Raw genomic sequence first — 22,348 nt, 5'->3', positions numbered from 1 at the left:
TCTCTCCCACTCCCTCTGGCTGATTATCCAGAGTACTGTGTGGTCGCTGGAGTTGTAATTTCCTGCCATTGGTTCGGTGAGAAATGCCTAGAAACTGCGTGTCCATGTTTCTTCCGGTTGGGTCTAGAGGCAGAGTGCACATTTTGGCGATGGAGAAATGCAGAAAGCGGAAGTGCAGACCTTTTCAGGACACTTCACAATATCGGCGGCGACGGCTTCCGCACACAGGTGTCGGCAGGCATACATACTGAGCAGGGTCTCTTGAATCTGGGAGGCTGAAATTGGACAGGAAGGTGACTGACTTGCACGACAAGTAGGCGACCACCAAAGTTTCAGCTGCACAAGCGGAACAGCGATGTTCTAGCAAAGTAGCCCACTAGAGGTAGTCAGTCCACAAGGTGGTCCAGGGACACTTCTGAAATTTCAGGACGGCTAGGTCCTCCATGTTGAGATTGGTTGGTCTCACCAGTCCAGCAGTTGAAGCACCACACTGGCCTTGCAGATCAGGTAGTCATGGCTTCTCCAGGCCAGATGTAGGAAGGAATGCTACGCCTCTTCAGGAGTCTGTCCATCACAGGATTCTTGGCTCCAACACTGATCTGTAGAAGGGGCTCTTAGGTAAAGTTTATATGCAGTACCTTCTGAGAACACTACAAACTACTCTGACTACAGGTATAGGAAACCCAACCTTTGGTATAAGTTTTTACCAGTTTTGCTAGCATGTTGAGCAGCTGGGCTGATATCAAGAGGGGTCAATGTGAGCTGTAGTGGAGTTATACAGATTTACAGTTACAAGTAGTCAAATAAAATCTTACACTCGGTGTCTTGAGCAAACTATTATTAATCAGACAGATTAAGCCTTCTTTAGAAGGGAGCAATATAATAGTAACACTCGAATACACTTCATGACATACACTCTTAATATCTTTAAATCAGTAGATCTCCTTTTGGGAAGGCCCACAGACACTACCTACACACTCGGGTGACTGCAATAACTAGGGTGCTGGGGACATTCAAATATCACTGTTGCATTTAGAATCATATGGTAAGTCAAAAGGAAAAGATTTTTTAGAACATACAAGAGACCACAAATATTCTTAAGCAGGCAAATACTTTTGGATCCCCCCAGAAAGAGTCAGTCAGTACAATAGGCTAGGCCAAAGTCAGTAAGCAAAAGTCTTACATAGGATGAACCACCTCTGGTAGGTAAATGGGAAAGTCTTTGCACAATGTTTTAGAAGTCTTTGAAGAAAATAAGAATCAAATGTTGGGCCACAAGCTGATTAGACTTCTGAGTGGTAGAAGATGCAAACAATGCTACAGCAAGAGGTAAATTCTCAGACTTTGTACAGTACTTTTATAATGAAGAAAAGATGCAGCAGATGACTCCTGTTCCTGTGCAGGTCTCACTGTTCCTGGGCCTAAGTCGTGGGGAAAAGGACATCTGGAGACTCCTGCAATGCACTGGGACGGTCAGAACTCGCAAACAGCAAACTTGACTTTCATTGGCAGTTCAGTGTTTCAGCTCCTTGCGTCTACCGCAAATAGCAACACTGCGGTTTCTGGCTGTCGAGATGGACTTTCCTTGCTTCTGGAGTCCCGCACTCTGAGGGGGCTCGGGCTCGTTCAGTCCTGCTTCCTGGGAGTCCAGAGGATCTTCCTTGAGCTCTATCCAGCTTAAAAGCAACACACACAATCTGGTGGTCCTCTCCCTGGCTATAGTGTTTCCAGCAGCAACTCTGGACATTCAACCAGCTCCGAGATGGATTACTTTGGAGTTGATTGGTCCCACCAACTCAAGGGGAGAAGTCGTCCTTGCAGGGGCTTCTATGTCGATGCAAACTTTGCTTTTAGGCACTGCAGCAGGGCTTCACCGGGCAAACCAATGGTCCAGGAGTTGCAGTAGGCACCCTCTTAAAGTTCTTCGGTTCCTTCGTCCAGTGATCGACTCTGCCTTCCAAGCCAAAAGCCTCACCTTTTATTCAGGTTTCTCCCATTCATTCCAGCCTAGCTGTCAGTCACCCAGCAGGGTGGCTGTCGTTGCTGGACAGTCAGCTGGCCAATCACCACAGAGTGCATTTGGGTCTCCTAGGAGACTAAGCACAGGGAGTTTCATGCACCTCCCTCACTTCCTGCCTATGCAAGACACCCTGGAGCCCAGAGGCAGGCTTCACTTGTGATTCCCGCCAAAGGCAAAGCGAACAATGGGACCAATCCTGGTTTGGCGCGCTGAGTAAATCTCAAGAAGGACCTTTCCACAAAGAAATGGCGAAAAAAAATTGACAAATGGCACCATTGGTGCTTTACTTGAAACACTTGTGTAAACCACTGCCACCAGTCATTCAGTGAGAAAAGGGTTACATAAAAAATGTTACATGAGAAGCTAGACAAAGGGTGTACTAGGTAACCCCTCCAGCACCCTATTGTAAGTGTGTGCTGGGTCTAGAAAGTTACAAATGTAAGTAAAGTCAATCTTACTTTACTGCTCTTGGAAAGTTTATCCAAGAGGATGTATTTAAACCTTTGGGAAATATGAAATACTTCCCTAGGCCACTGCACTGAAGGTGTTGTGTGACCCAATGTAAAAGATGATGCCTATGGAGTTTGTCAGACTTCACAACCAAATGAAACGGTCTACAAAATTACATTAAAATGCATGAGTTGGAAAAAGGGTCTCAATCTATTCAGGTTAAAAAATCAAGTCCTCAAAATCCAAAAAAGTTGCTGGGGGTCTCTAAGGTGGAGGGAATTAGCAAATTTCTGAGTATTCTCCCTAACAGGCTGCAGGAGTCCTCTTATCCAAAATCCTAGCAGAAATCCAGTCTAAGCACACCAATGGTAAGGATCTGGACCCTAAACAGCCAGCAGTGGTCCCATCAGGGACCCCTTTTGGTTTCACTCATGACCCACAACCAAACTGTCAGGCACCAGGATTTCGTGAACTCGCCAGACCGCAATAAGGCCATACGATTGTGGCCGAAGAACAAGCAAAAATGTCATGACGTGGCCTTTCGAAGGGATTGTGTCCTCCGACGTATTCCTTATCTTTGATAATTCGTCTCCAGCTTGCTGGTCTCAGAAATGTTTTCTCTGTAGAGGGCGCTGCACGTCGACGTCTGCTGAGTCGATGCCCCTCGACAGCCACCGTATCGGCGCCAACGTCACCATGCCCATAAATAGCCACGCGCGGCGACCGTTGCCCAGTTCTGTTTTTCCGCGCTTCGTGGGGCCTCGGAATATCGTTGCTCGGTTCAGTACAGATAAACCTCTTATATTTACTTGATAAAACCAACTCGTTCTCGACGGCTTCTTCATCCGAACCGACTACTCCGCGGTCCGGCTTCAAAAAATGTCGAGACTGCGGAAAGAAAATGTCTAACGGATCCTCACAGGATCAGTTTGTGGTGCTTGGGAGTCGAGCACCATTGTTCGGAGTGTGAGGACTGCATGTCCATGACGGCAAAAGCCTTGAAGGAGCGCAAGGGGAGGCTCGAGAGAGGTAAGTCAGTCAAAACCTCCTTTAAAGTTTCTTCGGCGGAGGCATTCGTCACCTCGCCGTCGAAAGCATTCCCATTCTAGGTCTCGAAGTAGCTCCCACCACTCGTCGAGATCTAGACACTCAAAGAGATGTCAAAGATCCCCTTCCTCGTCATCTTCTGTTTCCCCAGAAAGAGTCTCCTGCCCCACAAAACACAGCTCTCTGGCTGAGTGGGAGGAATTCAGGAAGAAAATGCTAAGCATTTTCGAGAAAGCGGCCTCGACCCCCCCCCCCCCCCCCCCAAAAAAAATCGAAACGCCGCAAGTCTTTGCACCCGGCGAAAGAGTCCACCCTAGAGTGCCACGGGCCATCGGGTAGGAAGGCACCATCTTCGACTTCGTCGAAGATCCCTTCGACGCATGGATAGGTGCCATCGATGCCGTTGTCGAAGGGTTCTTCGTATCGGTCGATCGAATCGACGCCATTGTCGACGCCGATAAAAGAGAAAACCATGCCTACTTCACAGCCAACGGTTATACCCAGAGCCTCCAGCACGACGCCGAGAACGTCGTCGACATCCTCGCGTAGGATCTCGAGTTCTTCGAGTTTTCTCGACGCCCTTCACATCGCCGTCAATGATATTGACGTTTTCTCGCCCAATAATGAAGTTTGGCTCCTTCTGCTTTAGAAATGGGTTTTACACCATTTCCGAGGTCAGAGTACCCCCAGATTATCTTCAATCTATGAGGAAGGGGAGGATTCTGACCAAGAAAGACCCTTCGGGCTGCAGAGGACCACACCACCCTTTTCAGAGGATTTTACCTCTGAGGGAAGAAGGTTGAAAGACCTACAGGAATCATTACATAGGCAAGTGGGCTGGACACTTCCCCAGAAGTGGAATTTGTCAAACCAGACCCAGGGGAACATGCTGAAACCCCCTATAGAACCCTGATGGCAAGAATTATTGAATTCATGGGTTGGTCTGCGCCTTCACCTGTTTCAACAGGATGACCTTACAGGCATACCAGACAAAGGTCCACAAGAGGATCCTGTGGTCCCTTTCCATACAGCCTTACAAAGGAAGAGTCCATCAAATTGGGATACTCCTGAGGTTATCCCTGCAGTCCATAAAAGATTGCCAGCCAAGTATAGGGTAGCTGCGGCTGACCCTGAATATTTATCAAAACACCCGACTCCAGAGAGCCTGGTGGTTCAAGCGGCAACTTCATCAAGCAGCATATCCGCTTACCCTACTGTCCCACAGGATAGAGATGACAAAAGGTACGATTCTATGGCAAAAAGTCTTTTCTGCTTATAGTGTGGCGTTGAAGTCCAACGCCACTTGTACGCTCGCCAGGTTCAGTCAGACCGTGGGAGTGTGCTTCATCAGCGGCTGACTGCATACCGGAAGGAGAGGAAAGGGAAGCCTTCCTTAACATCATTAAAGATGGCAAAGATGCCATGTGCGAATCACTTCAAACTAGCATCGATTCCGCTGACAGTATCAGCAGGGCCATGGCGGCAAGTACTACAATCCGCAGGCCTGCTTGGTTGCGAAAGTCTGGCTTTTCTCCAGATGTACAGGCCAAACTTTTGAATATGACCATTGACGGCTCTTCTTTATTTGGTAAAAAGGCTGATGACAGTCTGGAAAAGTTGCAAACATTTAATGCAGCTGCAAAATTCATTAGGAGCTGCTATCCACCAAACTCGCCCCTCAGGAACCTCTGGAAGAGGAAAGTCCTTTCGCTATTATTCTGCATTCGGGAAAGATGAGGACAGCCGGCTCAAAGAGGCCAAAGGAAATCCACCCGAGGTGGACGGGTCAAAAGTACTAAGGCCGCAGCAGCAGGTGCCTCTTTACCCTCGGCATCTGCATCCCCCAAACCACTCTGACGTCTTTCCACACAACACCTGTAGGGGGCAGGCTAACTCACCATCTGACGGAATGGCAGGCTATTACGTCAGATGCTTGGGCATTGGAGACGGTTGCCCAGGGTTACTGCCTACCCTTTCTACACATCCCTCAGTCATCCACCGGGGCACAGCTCTCTAAAAGTTCCAGATCCGCTCCTCTTGCAGGAAATTGTAGACCTGCTAGAGAAAGGTGCCATAGAACTGGTACCTGTGGCAGAGAGGAACAAGGGCTGGCACTACCCCCCCTACTTTCTCATACCGAAGAAGAATGGAGGACTGAGACCCATCTTGGATTTACGAGAATTGAACAAGTTCCTCAGGAAGGACAAGTTCAAGATGGTAACTCTCTCTCAGATCCTTCAGGACCTCCAGATCCAGGACTGGCTGGGATCTCTGGACCTCCAGGATGCTTATTTCCATGTGCTAATCCATCTCAAACACAGGAGATACCTGAGGTTCGCAATTGGCAGCTCTCTATCAATTTCGAGTTCTGCCATTTGGGCTGACCTCCGTCCTGAGGGTCTTCACCAAGCTAATGCCGGTAGTGGCTGCAAGTCTGAGGGAAGGGATCCACGTCTACCTACCTGGACGATTGGCTGATCAGAGCTGTATCTTCGGAACAAGCTCAGATTCAGCTAGATTATGTCTGCCACTTCCTTCACAAACTGGGCTTCTCCCTCAATTTAAAGAAGTCACAGATGATACCATCAGAGACTCCAGTTCATCGGAGCGGTCCTGGACACTTAACTGGGAAAAGCCTCGCCACCAGAGGTGAGGGCTCAAGATATTCTGCAGATGGTCAACCCGTTTCAAAATGCCCAACGTCACCCAGCCTTCGACTTTTTGAGATTGCTAGGCCTCATGGCATCCTGCATCTTCCTTGTGCCAGAGGCTCGCCTGAGAATGAGATCTCTCCAGTGGGCACTAAGAACCCAGTGGTCACAATACTCAGGAAGAATGGCAGATCTCCTCCGGATTCCGGACAAGGTAGCCCACGACCTTCAATGGTGGGCCTATCCAGAGAACATCTTGAAAGGAGAACTGTTTTGGCAACCATGGCCGGAGATAACTGTAGTCAGACGCCTCACTCACGGGGTGGGGAGCCCATGCCAACGACTTGACCATCAGCGGTCGTTCGTCTCCATCGGAGTCCAGACTACACATCAACCTATTAGAGCTGAGAGCGATCAGACTAGCGCTGAAAGCTTTTCTGCCATCGGTACAGGGGAGAAATGTCCTGATAATGACGGACAACACGGTAGCCATGCACTACCTCAACAAGAGGAGGCCTAGGGTCACTGCCACTGTGCAGAGAGGCAATGCAGCTCTGGTTTTGGGCAATTCAGGAAGGAATCTCTCTATCGGCAGTCCACCAAGCCGGAGAGAAGAATTTGACAGCGGACGCTCTGAGCAGGCAGAGCCAGTCTCCCACGAGTGGGAGCTAGCTCAGGAAGTCCTTCAAGAGATCTTCGCCCTTTGGGGAACCCCTCAGGTGGATCTGTTCTGTTCAAGTGAATTTCCCCCAAGAGGAGCTCTAGGGGACGCGTTCGTAGTTGATTGGGAGTTCCCACTCCTTTACGCGTTTCCACCAGTCCCTTTTATTCCTCAAATGATCAGGAGCTTGAGAAGATTCTGGAAAACCATGATCCTAATTGCCCCGGACTTAGCCAGGAGAACGTGGTACCCGGACCTTCTGGATATGTTCATCTGCCCTCCAATCCGTCTTCCACTCAGAGAATCTTCTCTCGCAGAAGGGTGGTCAGGTTCTCCATCCAGACATAAGAACCCTCAACCTTCACGCTTGGCTTCTGAAAGGTTGAGGTACAAGGATTGGGACCTCCCTGATAACGTCATGGAGGTGTTGCTTTCGGCCAGAAGGCCAGCAACAAAGTCTTTATACTGCTGCCGTTTGAACAAATTTTGCAGCTTGTGTAGAGAAGAGAATATCGACCCTTTTCATGTGGTACACCAACGGTGTTGTCGTTTCTACTCTACTTGGCAAACTCAGGCCTTCAAGTTGGCACTGTAAAAGGCTATCTCGCAGCGCTTTCAATCTTCAAGTGCACTGCGGAGGAACCATCGTATTTCAAACTACCCCTAGTAATACAATTTCTCAAGGGATTAACTAATGTTTATCCTCCAAGACAGTTCCAAGTTCCCTTATGGGACTTTAATTTAGTCTTAAATTTCCTAATGGGTACTTCCTTCGAACCACTCCACTCTTGTTCGCTGAGATTTCTCACTCTTAAAACTGTCCTATTAGTAGCACTAACATCTGCTAGGAGGGTGAGCGAATTACAAGCTCCATCTTGTAAACCCCTCCTCCCCATACAATTTTCCTTAAGGACAAAGTTGTCCTACAGGTGAAGCCTAATTTCCTCCCAAAGGTGGTTTCTGAATTTCACATCACTCAGAAAATTACATTACCTCCGTTCTACCCTCCTCCCCATCCGGGGAAAGAGGAAGAAAGGCTACAATAGGCTGGACCCAAGGCAAGCTCTAAGCTTTTACATCAGCAGACTGGCTAGGATTAGGCAAGCAGACCAACTGTTTGTAGGATACTCGGGTCACAAGTTGGGACTACCCATAACAAAACAGACCATTTCCAGGTGGATTATTTTGGCCATTCTGGAATGTTACAAACTGGCAGGGAAAGAGCCACCCCAGAATCTTAGGTCTCATTCAACCAGGGGTATCGCAGCCTCTTCGGCTCTCCAAAGTGGGGTACCGGTCCGAGACACATGTGCGGCTGCCACATGGTCGTCCGCACATACATTCACAAGATTTTACAACCTGGATTCCTCCACTAGTCAAGAGACCAGATTTTGAAAAGCCGTATTAAATTCGGTTCATTCCTAAAAGGGATACATGACATTATTACTCCCACCTCCAATTCCATGCCACTGCTATGGGAGTCTATCAAAGATGAGGAATACGTCGGAGGACGCAATCCCTTCGAAGAACAAGTTACTTCTTACCTTGTAACGTTCTTTCGATGGGATGTTCCTCCGTCGTATTCCTTATCGCCCCTCCCATCCCTGCAGTAATACTTCCCTTGTGGTTGCAGTTTACGCTCCTTCAAGGGCAATAACCAATTCAGGCATGACTTATCTTATGCTACAAAACGGAACTGAGCAACGATCGCTGCGCGTGGCTATTTATGGGCATGGTGACGTCGGCGCCGATATGGTGGCTGTCGAGGGACATCGACTCAGCGGACGTCGATTCGCAGCGCCATCTACAGAGAAATATTCCGAGGCCAGCAAGCTGGAGACGAATAAGGAACATCCCATCGAAAGAACGTTACAAGGTAAGAAGTAACTTGTTCTTTTAGGCCATTAGCCACGTTTAGTAGCCATATGCGGGTAACGTGAATATTCCACTAGAAAGAACACACATGGAAAAAATATGCCACCAGCTTGTCTTTGGGGACATATAAAAGTTACTAAAAATATGAAGTGTGAAAGACTAGGGTGATACAAAAGTATCAGCAGTGCACTTCATTGTAAGATGCTGTGTGCAAGGTTAGAAAGTCAGAAAAGTGTAGAGTTAAAAGGGAAACCGTTTCCCAGTACCCCAAATTAAAATAAGCAAAAGGCCAGGGGAGGCAAGCTGAAGGCTTCACTTAACTGCAAATTGTGGTCCGGTTTAAAATCAAAAGCTTTGGGGGTCTATAGAACTATAGGAAAGCTGCTAAAAGTGGAATCTTCCCTAGCAGCTGTTAATTCTGGTTCTCAGCATGGGGTCTGGCATGGATTCACATGCTCATGAATATTCCCCGTCGTCAGGCTGGGAATCCTCGGTTAAGAAAAAATCGGTTTAGTTTCTGAACAGTCTCTCTTAATAACCAATCACTGTTCTATGGGTCATACTGCCCCCAGCCAATGACTGCCCTCTACCCAAGCCCCTCCTCTGGCAGCCATTTTCAGCTATTTACCGCACATTCAAGTGTTGGGAGTCCTCGTGCTTAGCGCTCAAGTTTTTACTGCGCATTGTGTTTTTTTTATTATAAAGAGTTTACTCTTATTTTTTCGGTCAAATGGAGCCTCAAGCTCCACCGATTAATCTTCCGATTAACGGGGACCCGTTTCAGAAATCTCTACGCCTCTCAAGGGTGAATTTTTGCCGAATTTTTCTTCTTGGAGGATTCCGGAAGACCTTTGAGGCCTACCCCACGTGGACATGGCCGAAGACAAGAGACTCGACACCCGTTGGATCCAAGCTGTTTAGGATCTGACCAGGATGTGGACTACAGAACATCTTCAAGGAGGATGGGCACTCCTGGTGCCTCTACTGCCTGCACTCGGACAAGTCGCACGTGGAGGAGGCCTGTGCGTTCTGCAAGGATATGTCCGTCCGTACCATGAAGGACCGTCACAAGCGTCTCACTGACTGGCTGGAGGCAAAGTGCCTGGCGGCAGTTGAGCGCAGGCAACTTCTCCCGAGAAATCGGAGAGGTCTAAGACCTTTCAGGCCGCTCCAGTGACGGGGGCCCAAAATAAGGCAAAGCACCATGAGTCTGCGAGCACCGGGAGCGCCGTTGGTATGGGCTCCGCGGCTGCCAGGCCGGGCGCCGCATCCCTTATGCCGTGAACCACAAACCAATGCTCCAGCTCGACGAAAAAGAAATCTGAGAACCCGGGTTAGCTTCAGAAGAGGTCCCGGGGACTCTCTCAGAGAAAGCCAAGGGGGAGCGAGGCATTGACCTTCCCTCTACGGTGAAGGCCCAAGACGTGCCGAAGGTCATGAAGGCCCAGGTTCACCAGGCTAAGGCTTCGATTGAGGGAGTGGTAGCGTCCCTGGCGAAGAGCACAGATAGGGTATAAACAAAGTACCATCTGCAAATTAGCCACCAAAGTGGAGATGATACAAAGACTTGATTTGAAACCAAACCGAAAAAAACGGAAGGACAGTCTATGTAACTAGGTACTCTCTACAAAGCAAGAAAATTAAAAATATCATTTAAGAAGAACTGGCCTATGCTACAATTAGACCCTCAGCTACAACATCTCTTTTGAGAAAACCCTATTTTTGCTTACAGAAACAGCAAATCCCTACGTAACAGCCTGATAAAAGCTGAGATGACAGATGTCCCAAGAATAAAGAAACAGCACCAGGGTACCCAACCATGCCATAACTGTCAACATTGCAGCAATGTGATTACGGGCTCTAATTTCTCACCATACTCTGGGAAAAGCATTGAACTCCAACATTCATGCACATGTGATGCCACTAATGTAGTGTACGCTTTAAAATGTCCATGTGGACTCTATTATGTAGGCATCACGTCCCGCAAAGTTAAAATTAGATTGACCGAACACACATCCAATATTAGAACACCAAATCGCCTGTGGCAGCACACTTTAAAGAACATACACACTACTGCACAACTTAAGTGTGTGATCTTAGAACAAGTCAAAGTAGCCTCCAGAGAGGGTAATTTACAGAAAAGATTGCTACGAGAGATATTCTGGGTTGAGACTGGACACTTTGAACCCAAGAGGAATGAATTGTGAATTTGATTTAATGTTTTGTCTAATTTGATTGCTATTACTCAATGCCTCTGAGCAAACAGATTGCGAGTGGAATCTCCAACAGGTGACTTACACCATCTATAAGACTCAAGATATCCATTTTACCACATGATATGTTTTCTGTAACGTGTTACCATTCCACAGAAAATGTTTTCACCATATAATATAACCCAGTTTGGGTTTTCTCTACCACACCTCCATTTGCAAATTGTAATGAAGTAATGCATGAGAGATGCAACTCACAACCTACAACTCACGACCCGGGTGCACCGGAGGAACGCTGGGATACTTCTCAGCGTTCCGACTGCAGTGCACTTAGGGTCGCATAACTTTTTCTTTTTACCATATTTTTATTACTTAAGAACGATAGCATGATCTTTTCCATTTGCTCTGAGATCATACAGCGACCCCCAGTAATCACCAGACAAGCTCACCAAGATGCAGTGTGCACAACACTCAATACTGCCAGAGAATTGAGACATACAGTAACCATGGCTACATAGACTCGGTCTATATGCCCACACCAAGATGGCGGGCGCTACAATAAGATACACGCATGCGCGTGGTCGCCATAGTGACAAGGATATACACTCGGTGGCGGCTGCTGCAGACTTCTTGTGAAACGAGTAGAACCTGACGAGTAAGGTAAATGAAATGAAGGCAATATTTTGTTGCAGCATTACTCCATACCATTAGAAATTCACTCAGCCGACTTAGACACCATACGATGTGACGAGCGTTTAGATAATGATAATCCCAAGAGCATATACAAACATACGCGTAACGGCGTAAAGCACACTCGAGATTACGGCTTGATTCGGTTCTTCGCAAGAGCATACACATAAGGCATACTGACACCGTAGCTGGAATTACGGCGTTCTGCAATTGCAGATTAGCTGATATTGATTCTTTATTTACAGAACCTTGAAACACTCCCTGTGGGCGATCGATAAGACATCCGCCTACATACGTTACCTTGGAGAGATCACGCTCGCCCGTGCGGTGGGTATCTCTCTTTTGACCCATTAAGCATATTTAATTGAAACGTTTGATTTACATCGTAAGGGATGTAATCCGAAGAGTTATACAATTTGACAACTTACAGTTTTACATCAATCCAATAAGACTACTCTAGATGTATTAGATGACATGATGCTCAATCTATACAATGAAGCCCATATCCATCTTACCCACAGAATGGAAAGTACCTTTTGAAACGGATAACTTGAAGGCCCTGAAGATTGCCTTTTTAAGTTCGAAACGCGTTGGCACGAACTACAAAATAACTTCCCAAGTATCCTCTGGACCTTGAAAAAATTAAAGGAATGCCTTGTAGAATATACGAACTAGGCACAAGTCTACTCGGAACCCCATGGAGACAATGGGGAACCGACAGATTGTGAATTGCTAGAGACAACCTGATGCTCTTCCTAGTGTTAGCCCTTTAATCGAATATCATATACGTAGAACACAAGTCATACTTGAACTTTGTTTACACTGAATTATTACTGCTTTGAACACTTGATTCCCTGTACCTTTCAATGCCAAGATTGTTTTCCTAAGCGAATGACATGCAACTAATGTCTAATATGATTGACTTGATTAAATTGATGTACTATCGAACTCTTGAAACATATGCTTGTGACTATTGAGACATATGGCAATACTATACATGCTTTAAGTTTGAACATATTTTGACAAATTGTTATCATTTAAATATTCTAAATTGTGCCTAATGTAATAACAATTTATTATTAGAACTGGTCAAAGTTTGACCGAGAAAGAATACATGTGGGCATCGACCCTATAGGAGTGCAGGAAAGTTTCACCCTTTTGCAATAAAGGGTATCTTTCAAATTTTGTTAGTTGGAGTCTCTCCTGGTCTAGAGATTTGATACTTTCCAGCACCTGAAACAAACTGGTTCATTAGAACCCGAGGAAACATTACTGAGTCCAAGAACATTAGTATAATCACTCATTATATACATAGATGAACAAGTAGTGCCCCTTCTAAACCCCCCTCTCCTTGAAGACCACAGATGCGCCAGTGGAGACGACCCCAAGCCAAGAGTCTCCCTGCCTACGCGGAGGAATAGTCTTTCCTGCCCGTCGAAAAGACCCCTGTGAAACTCCTGGCCGAGAAGGGGGGGGGGGGCACGGTAGCCCTACCGGACTCGGGACAAGCTTGCGGGCATCGTTGCTATCCTTGACAAGAGATTTGTCGAGGTTGAGTCCTACGGGAAGGAACCAGACGAGGTGGACATAGAAAGCGATGAGGGAACTGACGAGGAGCGGCAGAACGACGAGGAACCACAGGACATTATGCCGACTGATAGATCGGAGGACCTCTTGCTGGTCCTGCACACCCTGTGCTCTGAAATAAGCACAAGGCTGCCCTTGCCCCCGGCAGGAGATCCAGCGACGCCTGTACCATCAGTGGAGCTGCCATCCAAGCGGAGGAGAGGCCATCCTTCCCCCATCCTGCCATCCTTCACCTCCATCCCTGCCACCGAGGGACGAGACGGGGACTGAGACTAGGACGGACAGTGGCAGCGATGACGGAACCGATCTCCCGTCGCCTCCAGCCCGGGCTTCTCCACCCGACGAAATTGGCTTGTTCCATGCCATGATCACTAGGGCTTCAGAGCTTGTTCAGCTGCGTCCCGAAGAGCAGAAGGATGGGTTCCTTTATCAGGAACGAGAGGCCAAGAGGAAAACCGTGCTCTCGGTACAGCTGTTGGACGACATCTGGGACGAAGGTCTATCCCCGCTGAAATACCAGTCCTCGGTCCCGGCGAAGAGAGACTGGTACGAAAAGAAATACCAGGTTCCAGACTCTGCACCGTTGTGCCTTACAGCGCAGCCGTCCCCGGACTCAGTGGTTTCCGTGGCGGCCAGGAAGAAATTGGCAGGGTCGACGGCATCGACTTCTACTTCCTCACCGGACGGAGAGGGGAAGAAGCTGGATGCCATGGGACGTCTGGTCATCTCGTCGGCGGTGACGACCATTAAGGCGGCCAACGCTCTCGCGCCCTGCCTCGATAGGGAGCTGTGGTTTAAAATCACCCCCCTCCTGGACTTCCTCCTGTATGACAAGAGGGCGGAGGCCCTTTAAATCTTGCAAGAAGGCGAGGTTGCTTCTGACCATGCCATCATGCTGGCCATGGACATCGCTGACACCGGCTTCTGCCAGATGTGCAACAGCATTTGCCTCACCAGCGTGGTTAGCTCAGATCCACCAACTTCCGTCAGGACGTACAGATGAGGGTACTGGACATGCCCTTCGACGGGGACAACTTGTTCGGGAAGACGGTGGAAGAGTCACTGCAGGCCATCAAGGAGGACACCGAGACAGCCCGTGCCTTGGGCGCACTCCAGCAATGACAGCTGTCCTTTCGGTCCGCCGGAGGCAAGTCTCAGGGTGCCTCCAAAGGATTCGGCAGCGGCTCTTACCATCAAGCAGCCTGCTCTTCACCCCATGAAGCTTGTAGAGGCCTCAGGACATCGTTGTTGTCGCCAAGGTGGTAAGGCCTCTGCAAAGCAGAACTGACACGGCCGTGATGTCGGGCCCCCTCCTGAGCACCCCGGTGGGAGGCCGGCTGGCGAACTTCCTCGGTGTGTTGAAGTCCATCTCCACCGACCGTTGGGTGCTGGATGCTCTGGCCCACGGATACACCCTGGAGTTCCAAAGGAAGTGTCCCAGTTTTCCACCTGTGGCCAGGAACGAAAATCACATTCCACAACTACTTTTAGAGGTACGAGCAATGCTGAGAATGGCCGTCATAGAGCTCGTCCCCAAGAGGCTCCGAAGCTCCTGAGTGTACTTGGGGTACTTCCTTGTCCGAAAGAAGAACGGTGGTTGGCGGCCCATCTTCGATCGCCGCCGCCTCAACAAATACATAAAATCCAAGGAGTTCTGGATGGTCACCCTTCAGCACGTACTGGGACAGCTGGAGAAGGGAGACTTCATGTCGTCGTTTGACTTGGAGGATGCCTACTTCCCCATACACAAGGGACATCGGAGGTTTCTGCGCTTCGTGGTTCAAGGGCGGCACTACCAATTCAAGGCCCTCCCCTTGGGTCTGAAGTCAGCCCCAAAGGTCTTCACCAAGTGCCTGACACCAGTGGCGGCACAGCTGCATCTGCAGGCGATCCACGTCTACCCCTACCTGGATGATTGGCTCGTCCAAGTGAAGTCAAGGGAACTCACCGTCAGACACACAGTGAGGACCGTCCGCCTGCTCACGGAACCTTCTCGATAAACTGTGCAAAGTCCTGCTTGGAGCCATCTCAGGACGCTCCGTTCCTGGGAGCAAGGCTCAACACAGTGGCACGCCTAGCCGCTCTATCGGAGAAAAGGATAAAAGCCATCCAGTGCAAGGTACAACGGCTTTTGACCATGGAAGTTGCCAGGGTGAGGTCCTTCAAGTCCCTACTCTGCATGATGTCATACATCTACCTCGTGCGGCTGTGCAGGCTGCAGATGCGGCTGCTGCAGGAGTTCCTCGATGCCCGTTGGATGCAAGCGGCGGGAAGCTTTTGAGCAGAAGATTGCCCTCAACAAGACATTCCGTTGAGCGATTCGATGGTTGGGGGGGGGGGGTGGGGGGGGTCTGCATGCATCTCGCGGCAGGCAGACTTTCAGACCCCAGCGCACCAAGAGACTGATGAGACGCCTCCCTGGAGGGATGGCGCGCGCACACCGGAAACCTCCAAGCAAGAGGCCTTTTGCTCAAGTCATTCCTTCTGTCCCTCAAGGGGCAAGGTGGTGTGGGTCTTTACCGACAACACCACCACGATGTTCTACATTCGATAGCAGGGGGGCACCATATCCCCAGCTCTCCAAGGAAGCGCAAGACCTATGGCAAGGATGTTCCTGGTACCCTTTCATCTGGCAGGAGTGAAGAACACCTTTGCCGACTCACTCACCAGGGAGCTGCGCTCTTGCCATGAGTGAGAGCTTCGGCAGGATCAGGTGGAGCTGCTGTTTCGACGATGGGGCAATCCCCAGATCGATCTGTTTGCAATGACGACGAACACCAAGTGCCGGAGGTTTGCCAGCAAGTTTCCCCAGCCAGGGAGCATATGGGGGATGTATTCTCATTCCCCTGTGATGGCCCATTTCTCTATGCGTTCCCACCGTTGCCCCTGCGACTCATCAGTCAACTCAGACGGTCCCGGTGCAGGATGATCCTCGCACCGGCATGGCTGTGGCAGATATGGTACCTGGACCTTCTGGACATGTCAGCGTCCCCTCCTGTCAAGCTTCCAGCAGACGCAGATCTTCTTGCCCTGGAAGGAGGCCCTATTTTGCACCATGACCTGGGGCCGCTGTACCTGCAGGCCTGACTCCTGCAGTGCTAGAGTTTGGAGGATCCGAAATCCCGGCAGACTGCAAGGAGGTACTTGGCGAGGCCAGGGCTTCCTCGACTCTTAAGTGCTAGAGACATAAATGGAAGAGGTCCACAATCTGGTGCCGTGCACTGAAGATAAACCCTCTATTGAGTACGGCCCCTCAAGTGCTGCCGTACTTGCTGTCGCTGGCCAAGTCGGGGCTGGCGCACGCCTCTATGAAGATCCATCTGGCAGCTATCTCTCGCTACACTAGCACCCTGGGACGATTGGCTATGTGGTTGCATCGCCTGGTTAAAGAGTTCATGAAAGGACTTTTCCGCTCGTTCCTGCCGGTGAAGGCTCTGGCCCCGGCATGTGAGCTCTGTTTGAGCCTCTGCATTCAGCACCTCTGAAATTCCTGACATGGAAGACTCCATCACCTCTGCACGACGAGTGGGGGAGATCCAGGCCCTCTCCTGTAAGCCTCCATATTCGACTTTGCACGCAACAAGGGGGGTGCTCAAAACGCACCCCTCCTTCATGCCCAAGGTGCCGTCGGACTGCCATCTCAACGAGCCCTTGGTGTGTTTTCTTCCCGTCGCCGATTGAGAGGACTTTTCAATTGCTAGATGTGGCTAGAGCGCTGAAGTTCTACGTGGACTGCACAAAGTTTTCGGAAGGCATCACAGCTGTTTGTGAACTTTGGCTGTGAACCAAGTGTTAGGAAAGATTTCTTAATACTGGGTAATTTTCCTTCCATGTGGCAACCCCTAAACTTTTTGCTGTTTTCACCATGATCTAGACTTTGCCAGAGAAGTGCAGCCTTCTGCCGCACTCCTCTGGGCTTTCGCTCCATTCTTACGGGGAAACTGACATACCCTTAAGACAGTCAGTACCGGCAAACGTTTTCCGTAGTTTCTTTATGTTGCTGCTTTCACGCAACATGGCACAAGAGGGCACTGTAAGCCAAGTTACTGCTCTCTTGGGTCGCTAGTCTTCTACAGTCCCTAGATACTCTCTTTGGATTGTAAATTAACGGTGCAAGTGAATCACGGACGGGATTGGTGGCAGCAATCGTTTCTTGTGGTGTTGAGCTCCTTTTGGCGTTTTAAGCACGTTTCTCGCGCTTAGCCCAAAATGGTGGCCTGGCTCCCAAAATGGCCAGACCACGAGGCTTTGTCCTGTCCGCTGACCGTCTTGCCCCCTTCACCTCCCCAGGTCGAGCCAACCCGGGGCCTTCCTTATTTAGGCATGTACTTTCCTGCAAAACACAGATGCTTTCACTGGCTTCTACAGGCCTTGTGTGTGCCACCAGGATGGGGGCTGGGGTGTCTGGTCCCAATACACATCCTGGGTGCCAGAGAGTCTAGGGTGGTGTGAATGCCTGGGACCCCCGTGGTCCGTGATAGGTCCACATATGGTGTGTTTTATGAGCGGATCTCCCATTGGGTCCCCTCCGTTTTGGCACGAAGGGAACCGTGGATAAGAGGGGGCTGGAAATGCCACTACCAGGTCGATCTCCTGAGTTCTCACGAACAAAGGAATACAGGAGCCAAGTATCCTGCAACCACGAGGCTGAACCGAGGAATCGCTGGTGACCCGCTGAAGGACTGCTCCTCTGCACTGCTGTCGCTTTGTGAAACCCTTTCTACCTCGGGTCGAACGAGAAGGCCTGTACTGGTACTTCGACCCTTGGAATAGTGGGAACAACTATTCTCGGCATCTTCACCATCTCCTGCACGTAAGCCTTCGGAAGTGTCTCTGGGCCATCCAGCAGACTGACCAGCCTACCCAGGAGTCTTGCTCTGTAACCGCCGTCAGGTTGTGTTGTATTTACGAGTCCTTGTCACTCTCACACGATTCGTACACTTGGCATTCCCAGGTCTGAAGTGAGTAGTGTACATTTGGCTGAAATACACCCGGCCGCTCCGTTGCCCTGCTGTGGTAACAAACTGTGCGGGTTCACTGCGTTTGGGACATCCTCAACTCAACTTCTGCTGCTGCGGAATCTACACGACGCCAAGACGTCCCCTGCTCCTATCTGAACCTGCCAGCACTGAAACTGACGCGGAGAAGCCTGGGTCTGCTTGCATCGGGGACCGGTGAGTAGCATCGCTAGGAACTGGTCGCCCTCCTGCAGGAGCCCATAGCTTTTCCCCGCTGTGTCTAACAGCACGCCTTTCCGTACTAACGCTCTGCTGCTGCCCACAGTGGAGGCTGCGCTTGAGTCGTGGAGCTCTGTTCATCTTCATTTGTTCACCGAACTAAACTGCCTGATTCCCTCAGACTCCCCTTTTTGCCCGTTGGCACCAGCGTGTGCAGGTACTTTTGAGCACAAGGCTCCACTCTTCGTAGGGCTTGGACTTCCGTTTAGTTAGGTGCCTCTGAAGGCGGACTGGGTCTAATTATTATTCGCACTGCCTGTTTTCCTCCCCATCTAGGTGGTCTACACATTTCGTGCGTCTAACTCGTTAGACTCGTTTGTATTTGTATATATATTGTATTGGTTTGGTATGTATTGGTTTACTTGAGTTTTATTGTGATTTCTCGCTATGGTCAATGTTACAAAGGCCTTGTAATAAACGTGTATATATTTTTAATATAACACCTGCTTGAAGTAATTTGTAAGTGTCCTTGCTTTGTGTGCTCATTGCGGGCTTTCAGTCACCCTCTCCCCTCTTGAGACCTACTCTTGACCACCGCGACCGCTACCCTGATTGGTCTGGCTTGTCCAGAGGTTACCCTGTTCCAAGAAACTAGGCTGGGCTTCTGAACCTCTGCCCCTCCAGGACAGAGTTCAGAAATCCGTCTTAACACCAAGGGAAGGCCCTCTCCAAGGCTTCCATTTCCCGGTGGCTCTCCGGCTGCATCATGCACTGTCACCGGTTGGCAAACCGACTGTTGCCTGGCCGCCCGAGACCCCATTCGACCAGAGCGATCGCTGCAACTATGGTGTTCCTGTCTGGTGTGCCCCTGCTGGACATCTGCAGGGCTGCTACGTGGAGGTCGACGGATACCTTCATGAAATTCTACTGCGTCGACTGGGATTCCAGGGAGGAGTCCAGAGTCGGCCAAGCAGTGCTGCGCAACCTGTTCGCTTGAAGGTGAGCCTGGTGAGTTGAGGAGGTAAGAGATGCTTAATGTTTAGCCTTGCCACCTCCCGTGGTTGTGCATTTGTGTACTGCTATATATTGTTTTCATGAGCATGTGAATCCATGCCAGGCCCCATGCTGGAGAAGGAACAAGTTACTTACCTGTAACTGTTGTTCTCCAGCATGGGTCTGGCATGGATTTACATGCGAACCCTCCCGCCTACCCCTCTGCGGCTCTTCTCTTGGTCCTACTGCCACTTTACGTGCTATCAAATCTGAAGATGGCTGCCAGAGGGGAGGGGCTTAGGTAGAGGGCCGTCATTGGCTGGGGGCAGTATGACCCAGAGACCAGTGATGACCCAGAGACCAGTGATTTGTTAGGAGAAAGACAGTTCAGAAACAGAACTGTTTTTTTCTTTACTGAGGATTCCCAGCCTGACAACAGAATATTCGTGAGCATGTGAATCCATGCCAGACCCATGCTGGAGAACAGTTACAGATAAGTAACTTGTTCCATCGATCATTGGTCCCTCTCCCTGTGCTTGGCAGTTGGATGTTTTCTACTGGACCTAATTGGGATGTGTTCTTATGCAGGTCATCTCTTTCCAATAAACGTCTAGCCAACTGCCTTTCTACTCAGTTACTCATTCCGATGTCTGCTTTCCACTGACCCCTCTATTTGTCTGTCCTTCCCTCTTCTCCCTTATCCACTCGCACCTCTGATCCTTCACGTACCAATGCACTCATCCATCAACTCTTGATCAGTTAAATATCCCTCCCGTCACACATCGGTTTGCTCATTATGCACCCAGCTATCGCTCATTCACCCTTCCACTCATTAATCAACTCTCAGTTTCACCCATTCATTGAGCCCGGTTGCAGATGTGGCTGGATCTGCATCAAACTTAACTGAGCATATTGGGCGCACCTGACATTGACCACGAGGTGCACTATATACAGTTAAGGCTAGTGTCCATTGAAGAGCTTCTACAAAAATATCCAATGTGTACAGCAAACCTCTCAAACTCCTTGTGCCCCTCTCTTAAAAAAAGAAAACATTCTCTGCTGGTCTACTCCCAACTAGTTTATGCTCAATAGTATTTCATTTATTTGCTTCCATTAGTCATTTACAGTAATGCAAATATAACAAACACATCTGCTCTCCCTTATTGATCGATTTTTCCTTAAGTTGTGCTTCCAGCTTGCACAAGCAACAGAGATGATGTACATGCGTATGGATACAATGAACATAACGTGTGTGGACAGGTAACGTATAGTCTCATTATTTTGAAAATGTGAATAGTGCATGTTTGGAGAAAAAAACATGTCCTTTCTTTACAAGTTAGTACCATTAGTACCCGCCTAAAATATTACTTGCAACAATTTTAAAGTGACCAAAAACCATTGACTATCCAATGTTCATTGAAATTTGGCAGGTTAATCTGGCTCTTGTTTTATATGGTTTCCTTTATATTTGCATCATCTTTAACAAACAGGATTATGTGTGCCTTTGAGGGATTTGCAGTCTTTGTTCACAAAGTGTCTATCAAACAATGGGCAGCAAACTGTATATATCCCAAGATGAGCACATTTTCTAATAAATGAAACCTGAAATCTATTCCAAGCTTAATTTCTTTACATTTTTTTATTGAGTCTTTTGACTTGCATTCCTTAATTAGGGAAAGAAATCCTGTGGGGAGGGTGTGGCGAGTAATTAGTAATTGTGTAAGGAGTAGGTGTCTTTGGTTTGAAGGACCTAATTCACTGGTTTTAAACTTGGTTCTCCTGGATGTAAACCCTGGGCAGAGATTATGGAGGCGAGGGTTTTTGGAGATGATAGTTTAGTGTCTTGAGAATGAGTTCAACAGGGGAACAATCGCTAGTATACATCAGTAACGTGATTACATACCAGGAGAATGTAACCTCATTGAGGGAGTTGTGCACTAACCTAGGATTAGACAAATCTTGCCCAGAAGAAAATTGGTAGTCGAAACATCTGGGCAAGTTGCTGTTTTTACAAATCAGATAGTTTAGAGAAAGTTCAGGAAGCATTTAATTTAGTGTGAATAAACATTGGATAATACAAAGTGTTAAAACAGATGCATAATGTATTACTGATTAATTACTAATAATTAAGGAAGACTGAAAGGTATGCTCCGAAATGGGCCAGGCAAAAGTAGAAATTTACAGATGATTAGCTTTATGAAATGGAGTTCTTGTAGTGTTTTTCAGGGCGCGACTGCATCAGTTTGGGTCACTGGAGCAGTAAAAGTTCCACTGGGTGCCCCAGTAACTTGTGTTAACTACTTAAGATCTAGGGCTGTTCAAAGGTAATTGCAACCAAGGCTCAATATGAACAGTACAACGATAAATAAGTCCTCTCCGATGCGCAATTAACCGTAAACTGTCAAACCTTTTAAATGGTTTGTAAAGTCAAAGTTCAGTGCGGCAGGGAAAGTAAAGTTTACTGCAGAAGACTTCCAGGCATAATCTAAAATGGCTCCAGACTGGGTGAAGTGATTCTGGGGAAATGGTGTGACTGTCCATTAGTTGGCTTTGCAAGTCCGGTTACAGGTGGTGCAGGCAGTGGACCAGAGGTCAGTTATGGGACTGAAGAGGAACCTCAAGTCTTGGTATAAACTTCTTTTGTGACTTTGTATAATGCTAGGCATCCTCCTTGGTTATTAAATCTTGTGATCCATTGGGATCACAGATTCATGAAGATTGATGGGTCAGGGAGTTATCACAAAATAAACTCATAATCTGTTATACAGCGGGTTCACCGATATTTTCGATTTTTCGTTCATTCACAACTCGATGTACGCTGCACTTAAAATATAAACTTGCATGAACCTTGAGTCCCTAAGGCTCTGATGTCGGGGTGCCTCAAAGGCACTTCGCCCCCCCCAGCCATTCTGCTACCCCTGCACAGGTCAGTGACACTCAAAAGGAGGCTGCATTTACCTGCGAAGCATGCAAAGTGTGTGCCTGAG

General features: G+C 48.6%; 1 protein-coding gene across 1 annotated transcript in view; it reads left to right on the top strand.

Annotated features, from left to right (window-relative positions):
• NCBP1 (nuclear cap binding protein subunit 1) overlaps positions 1-22,348 on the top strand; it is a 1,187,216-nt gene that overhangs the window by 337,698 nt on the left and 827,170 nt on the right. Inside the window, exon 12 of the mRNA XM_069630359.1 lies at positions 20,557-20,621. Within this exon, the coding sequence (XP_069486460.1) occupies positions 20,557-20,621 (65 nt within the window). The remainder of the gene's footprint in view (positions 1-20,556; positions 20,622-22,348) is intronic.

Source organism: Ambystoma mexicanum, chromosome 6q (assembly GCF_040938575.1).
Source record: "Ambystoma mexicanum isolate Mex_15411 chromosome 6q, UKY_AmexF1_1, whole genome shotgun sequence".
Classification (NCBI taxonomy): Eukaryota; Metazoa; Chordata; class Amphibia; order Caudata; family Ambystomatidae; genus Ambystoma; species Ambystoma mexicanum.
The sequence above is the reverse complement of the archived record's forward strand: the minus strand, read 5'-3'. Positions and strand labels throughout refer to the sequence as shown.